The following is a 6,975-nucleotide window of genomic DNA, read 5'->3' on the forward strand; positions in this document are numbered from 1 at the left end:
TTTCGTCTGTGCATCTATATGTCCGCGATAAACCATTTTCTTTTACACAACGGAAGAAAACAAGAAACTCCGTAACGTCACAAAGAGCGAATTGACAATGCCACGAATTCGAACGGCCTATTTAGCGCACTTCCACCCCAATTAGAACTTTAAAATGTCCAGTGATGTACTAAATAGATGTTGCATTTTCCAAATTTAGGTCAACATCATTTGTACGTTCCTCCACATCCGAGAAAAGGGCCTGGATGTTCACCCCTAACTCAGACAATGCAGGTCAAAAGTAGTTGGGACACCTGTCCAATATAATCATGTATTCCAAGTAAAGTTGGCTTTTTGGGGTCACAATTGGAGCGTACCACCCCCCTCCCCCCCAAACAATGTTGGAAGATGCAGATAAACAGTATTTTTGTTGAAATCTGTGTTGTAGTGTCAAATCTCAACATTGCTTGGGGGGGAGGGGGTGGGGGGAGATTATTTCAGTAGTATCTCGCTAAGTGTCCCAACACTTTTGACCTGCATTGTAGGTTGCGCGGCGAAATTTCGTAAAAGAAAACACTTTTTCACACCAACCGACGCCCGAAATTTCGGGCAAGACATTCTGCCTGTATCATCACCAACCCTGCAATGCAAAGTTCTTGGTATTTGTGTTGGTGCATAATAAAGAGTAATTATACACAAAATAATGCAAATTGCTCGATGTAATTTGTATCTGGGCGCTGAGTGCCACAACGCCCTTGGCGGTCTACAAGAAGCGGTTCCGAGAAATACGCTCCCATCTCAGCTTTTCTCAGCTCCGTTCTGATAGTATCTTGAACAGCTCCCGGCGATGAATGATCTCGTTGAAGAAGGCAAAGCCAAAGCGGCTGGAATCATATCCATTTTGATCGGTGTGTGTGCCTTTATAGAGCTGATATGCGGATTTATCTGGCTCAGCAAAGGTGGACCCGAAGGTTCAGGCTTGTGGTCCGGAGTTGGGGTAAATAACTATTGATATTTTCTGTAACGTAAACTTATCATTTCCTATATTGTAAATTGTAAGAACGTCTTGGGTTTTTTTCCCTGTTTATTCAGTTAAAATCTGTCATTACAGTTTCATCAAGCCTGTTAAAGCAAAAATAAGCGACTCCATACTTTTTCCGCTTTCGAGCTTTGCCAACTTTGCCTGAGCACAGCTGAAACTCAGTTTTATGTTCTACACAATTACTATTCCAGTCCTTATAGATGTTGCCTTAAGTCACTGAACGATTTTAAAAGGGAATAAAATGAAAATATCTGGAACCGAAATCGGTTATTCACACTTTAGAAAGCAAACCACCTGGTCTTGACTTTGCCAATGGCGGGTTCACAATTAACCAGGACCAAATACTATCCGAAATTAATGGGGTGTTTTTACCATTGGACGGTTATGTGCGAGAACTCATGCATACATCGATTCCATGAACATCATCAGCTATAAGAATGTTTGTGATGAGCAAACTAAAGCCGTTATGGCTTTAAAAAACTGGCTGCTTACTAGCCATTGATATTGAAATTTCGCATTTCAATAATGAAGCAGGCAGAAAGACTGAAGGCACCTTTTCGCAAAATGGATGTGACTTTCATTTCGTAGGTTATTCAATGCCTATTTCTAGACTAAGGTTTGATATTTTAGGTTGACTGTGTATGTCATATACACCTCGCAAAGTTTTTTTTATCTAGGCCGAGGTGCATTGGACATCTCGTTTTGCTTTTCAAGGGAAGCTTATTTTCAATACTGAATACTATGCATGCAAGAACTAAATTTCTATTTAACACATTGTTTGCCAAGACAAGGATCGATGGAACTAGTATTGAAATTTCTCAATGGGCATTTTTTGATGTTCTTGGATGAAGTATCAAGATTATGTACTGTTCAAATATAAAATATTCATAAGCAAAATTCATTATTTTGTGGACTTGTAAATGTAATATAGAAAATTCTTGCATACCGTATGCAGTAGTTTTTAGACCGATAGATCACCTCCTGAACTATCGCAAGATAAAGAAAAAAAAGAAAAAACGTTCACTACGAACAAATTCCTATTTTTTTTTCAGTTGAAATCTTAGGCAACTTGGATGAGTATCATGTAATAACAAGAGCGTCAAGACCGATTTGTTTATTTACAAATGAAAGTCGCTGCCGGGAAACAATGCACTGTACAACTCTCCCGGCTAACACATGTGATAGATGCCACTGACGAATATTTATGTTCCCGGAAAACTACCCTTTCGATAGCACAAAATTCCTTCCTCTTTTTTTTTTTTTTTCTCAAATAATAGAAAACATTCGAATTCCCTGTACGCGTATGCGAAATACTGCTTCCTATGCATCATGTATTTTGTATTTAATAGTATAGTATTTCAAATTCAGCGTATTTTGTAATTTAGGTGGTCTTTGTGACTACCAACCATCTTATGACTCATCTATTATTTGTTCCGTTTCATTTCTTAGCTTGGCCCATTTTTCCGGCCATGAAATTGCAATGAATTGATAAGTTTGAATAGAGCAGCCGAGATTCAGTGAACGGATTAACCCTTTATACTCCAGTATCAACAGGCCTATATTTTCCTCGCGATTCTCATACAGTTGTTTGTGTCTGAGTTTGTTTAAACGTCAAAACCTTTACCTTAGTTGATCATTATTTATTTATGTCCTGTTCAATTAAGTATAGTGATATTGCAACGAGAAATTAGATGCCATTCCCTACTATAACTTTGATTTACCCAAAACGGCTTTTAAGCTCACCGAGTAGCTTCTGCATGGAGACGAGCATGTTGGGCTTAAAGAGTTGAAGAACAATAGTTTTCACACGTTTAACACGGTCACACGTAAATATTTAATCCACGGTTCAACGTTCCGATCCTGTAAAGTATGATCAAAATCATTCAGAAGAGTTTTTTCCTGTTTCACTAAATAGTCTCACGGTTTCAAGCGGTCAGAGCGACCACGATTCAGCAGCAGATTACATGGAAAGAGTTTCGCACAGTCTAAGCGCGTAGTAAAAGGCGAGAGTTTTCTTATTATCATTTGGTACAATTCTCGGTAACTGCAAGTCAGTTTTCTAGGTTCGTTTTTTCTTCTTGTTCTTTGCCGTTGAAATTTCAATTCACGCGTGCTTGATTATTTAAAACAATGGGCTAGAATTTTAATTTTCTTTGAAAATACCGACTATTGTCCTGGCTCCACGGTCTATCTGCTCGAATCTCGACAGGTCAAGGTAGAATGTTCTATCGTCTGTCTCAAAATTAAAATATATTTTTAAGCAAACAGTTGTCCAATTTGTTCAATGTTTTTAGATTAAAAATCCCAGTTTGCCAAACTTTACGATTTTAAAAAGAGCTGAAGGGATTAAAATAAGTGCACTTTTGCGGCCAAATGGATTTTTGGTATTTATTTCCTTTTTTTAACTCTAATTTATACTTTTCAAAGAGCCCATTTTTGCTTCCAGATTTCCTTTTTCATAATCCAGGTTCTATTTCCCGTTTTTCGTCTTTGATTTCCTATTTCTGTGTGGTGTTTTGTATTTCGGAATTTCAAATTGTAAACTCAGCTTTTCGATCTCTGAGTTCAGAATGCAGCTTTCACGTTTTCATTCTTTCAGTGCATTGAGTTGGCTTTTCAATTTTCCTTTTTGCAAACTAAATTATATTAATTAAGTCTTCCGTCTTAGCAAATTTCTTTGTTTCTCTTAACTGCGGCTTATCTCGTACCCAGGCAAGCATCTGTATACGAGATTATTCCGGGGCCCATGTGGGTTGAGTTTGTTGTTGGTTCTTGTCCTTGCTCCGAGGGTTTTTCTCCGAGTTCCCCGGTTTTCCTCTCTCCACGAAAGGCAACGCTTACAAATTCCAATTCAACCTTGAACGCACCTTTGAACGAGTTCCTAGAGCTTCTTGGTGCTTCGTGGGTAAATAAATTACATTTTTTTAACATTGTGATATAGAACAGATAGTGATTTGTCTTTAACTTTTCTATCCTCATAGGAAGCTATGCGTCCGAATGCTTGATTTTATTTCTTAATTTTTTTAGGTGTTGGAGAAAAACATTATTAAATAATTTGGAAATTTTACTTAACTAAGTTATCTGTATGTGTGTCTTATTACAGCTGGTGATCATTACTATTCTTGGAATCTCGACTTGGTTGAAGAGATATAAAGCAATGGTAGGTTAAACTTCAAAAAGGAAGCAATTCGTTAAATAGACTTCATGTTAAAAAAAAAAAACTGATATAACATGAAGTAGTCAGCACCTCTTTTTCACAATTAGTGTAGTGTTGAGGCAACCTCGCTCCCAAGGGCTTTTCCCTTGTAACTGAATGGATATTTTCGAGTTATTTTGAAATGAAATGAAAGCAAAGCTGAGTGAGAAGTTTTAATTATTATGAAATGAAGTTTTCATCCACATGCAAACAAAACTAATTTTCAAGTGAAAGCTTTCCAAAAATCCTCGCTTGACAGCAACCCGGAAATGATTTATTTGGGGAGAAACTCCCTGGAACGCTGTTGGCGTTGCCCAGTAAGGAATACGAGTTTGAATACTACAACGGGGACAGAATAAACAAGAAGCAGCTTGTTCTCCGGAAACAAGCTGCATCTTGTTCATTCTGTCCCCGTTGCCATTACTATTCTGTTCCTCAGTGGGGCAGTCTCTCTCTCTTAGTCCTTTGAGCCCCCAGTGGGGCATAGGGCCGCAGTGGGGCTGTGCACCGTGAAAATCTCAATTTTTCTCGTTCTTTGACTACCGTACTTCTCCACGTTACATTAGGAATCGGACATCGTCCGAGACTCCGGGGGCAGATAGTTGGGCCAGGAGGAAGTCAAAACGGGTTTTCTTGTAAACTCACCCGTTTGGACTTCCCATGACCCAAATATCTTCCCCTGGGGCCCCGAGGATAGGAACCGTGGAAGGGGGGCTAGTGTCTTTTTATCCATAAAAATAAGTTTTGCTGTCAATAATACTGGAGTTTTTTTACACTAATTAGTCTCATAATTGTTTGTAAGTCTTTGCAATAGCTCTTGGCGTCTGCTTTTTGTAATTAATGCTAAATATGCCTGCACAGTTGGTACTATCTAACGGTAACGTTTCTTATGTTGTTGGTTATTACACAAACGGTTTTGCTATTATCAATGCTGGAAATTGTTTTAATGACCATCGGACCACCAGACTCCTTTATTTTGTACGTGTGTTTGAAGTGTAAATCTGTGCAACCTATATGAAGCAATCACCTAGCCATTCCCCGAGCGTGACCGCTTTATACAGATTGGATTGCTTTTTTTTTTTTCCACGGTTGCGACTCTCAGAGTTCCTGGAAGCACTGATTGAAGTCCTTAATTTCACTGATTACAGATGGTGTTTTACTTGGTGATGTGCATCTTGTGGTTCGTCGTAATGATTGTTCAAGTCATCATTGCACTCATTGCCTGGTTGATCTGGAACTTCATCCGCAGAGTTGTGGAGTCAAAGTGCAGTCAGGTTGGAGATACGTGCGTTTGTCGTGTAGCAAAGAAAATCCCTATTCCAGGTAAAGAAAAACGTTGTGAATTCGTAGCAGTAGCAGGAGCGACAGCAGAGGTAGCAGCAGCAGCAGCAGCAGCAGCAGCAGCAGTAGTAGTAGTAGTAGTAGTAGTAGTAGTAGTAGTAGTAGTAGTAGTAGTAGTAGTAGTAGTAGTAGTAATTGCTTTATTTGCATGACCACAAGATTTACAGTATTGCAAAAGCTTATATAATCTAATTACTAACAAAAACAGTGTAAAGTATCATAATAATATATAATTAATTCTAAGTTACATCATCAATATCCAATAATAGCCTGTCGCGTATAATCATACATGAAGAAGTAAACTTCATAACCAGTTTGTTTACATTATAGTCTTTAGAGTTCATCAGTAGTTTCACAATGTCTGATGTCGATTTCGTTTGAATATCAGGTATCATTTTACTTATGTCTTCATAGAATATCTGCCTCTGTAAAGAGTAGCAACTACATTGAAACAAGAAATGAGTTTCATTTTCCACTTGATTTGATTGACACAACTGACGTAATCTTAACTCTCTAGGAAGATGATCTTTCTGATATCTACCAGCTTCAATTCTGAGTTTGTGGTTACTTAATTTAAACTTAACTAGGTTTCGTCTACCAGGAAAATTTCTTAAATGAGTTAAATAATTAGACGAAGAGTATTCATTCTTGAAAACCTTATAGAACTCTAACTTTTTTGAGTGTTCAAGGTTGTGTTGCCAGAAACGTAGATACTTGTTTTTCATATTAGTTTCAATTTGCCTTATTGTCTCATTGCTAAAATTTTCAGGATTTAGATCAGATGGATAGTACTTTTCTAACATGCCCATAAAATTAGAGTAAAAACCGGAATTATTAATGGAGTGTAAATGTTTTGACATCAGAAAAGATTGCTTAACGATAGAGTCATTCTCCTTATTGTTTAGGTAAACAAAGTATTTCATAATTTTTTGGTTTATTGCAATAAGTAATGGATATCGCCCTAACTCAGCCCTACATGCTAGGTTAGAGGCTTTGTTGTTTACCTCCAAGTAGCGTTTGCAAAACTTTAAATGTACTTTTTCTAATGGGGAAGTATCCCATGTTTGGAACTCCTTCTTCGTGTACATACCCCAAACCTCACTGTTATAGCTTAAGATCGAGAATATCATCGTGTCGAAGATCTGAGATGCTGTGTTGGGATTTAGTTTACTGAGGAGTGTGTGTTTTTGGATGTTAGAGAAGGCGTGCATGGCCTTTTCTTTTAAGTGATCTAACGCAAGAGTGAAATTTCCTGTTGGGGTTAAACGAGTTCCTAAATAAGTGTATTCCTGAACAATTTCAACAGGTTCGGTGTCTATTTTAAAATTAATGTCAACGGATTTCTTTGAGCGTTTCTGAAAGATCATTACTTTCGTCTTCTTAGGATTGATTTTTAGCATCCATGATTTGCAGGAAG

At 37.8% G+C, this 6,975-nt stretch overlaps 1 protein-coding gene across 1 annotated transcript in view; it reads left to right on the top strand.

The window, feature by feature from the left end:
- Positions 1-764: 764 nt before the first annotated feature.
- The window catches only part of LOC146469478 (uncharacterized), a 12,333-nt gene continuing 6,122 nt past the window's right edge, over positions 765-6,975 (top strand). The window contains exons 1-3 of the mRNA XM_085123087.1: positions 765-976; positions 4,125-4,181; positions 5,366-5,540. Coding sequence (XP_084979213.1) covers positions 827-976; positions 4,125-4,181; positions 5,366-5,540 — 382 coding nt within the window. The 5' untranslated portion in view covers positions 765-826. The remainder of the gene's footprint in view (positions 977-4,124; positions 4,182-5,365; positions 5,541-6,975) is intronic.

Source organism: Pavona decussata, unplaced genomic scaffold (genome assembly GCF_977016875.1).
Source record: "Pavona decussata unplaced genomic scaffold, jaPavDecu1.1 SCAFFOLD_122, whole genome shotgun sequence".
Classification (NCBI taxonomy): domain Eukaryota; kingdom Metazoa; phylum Cnidaria; class Anthozoa; order Scleractinia; family Agariciidae; genus Pavona; species Pavona decussata.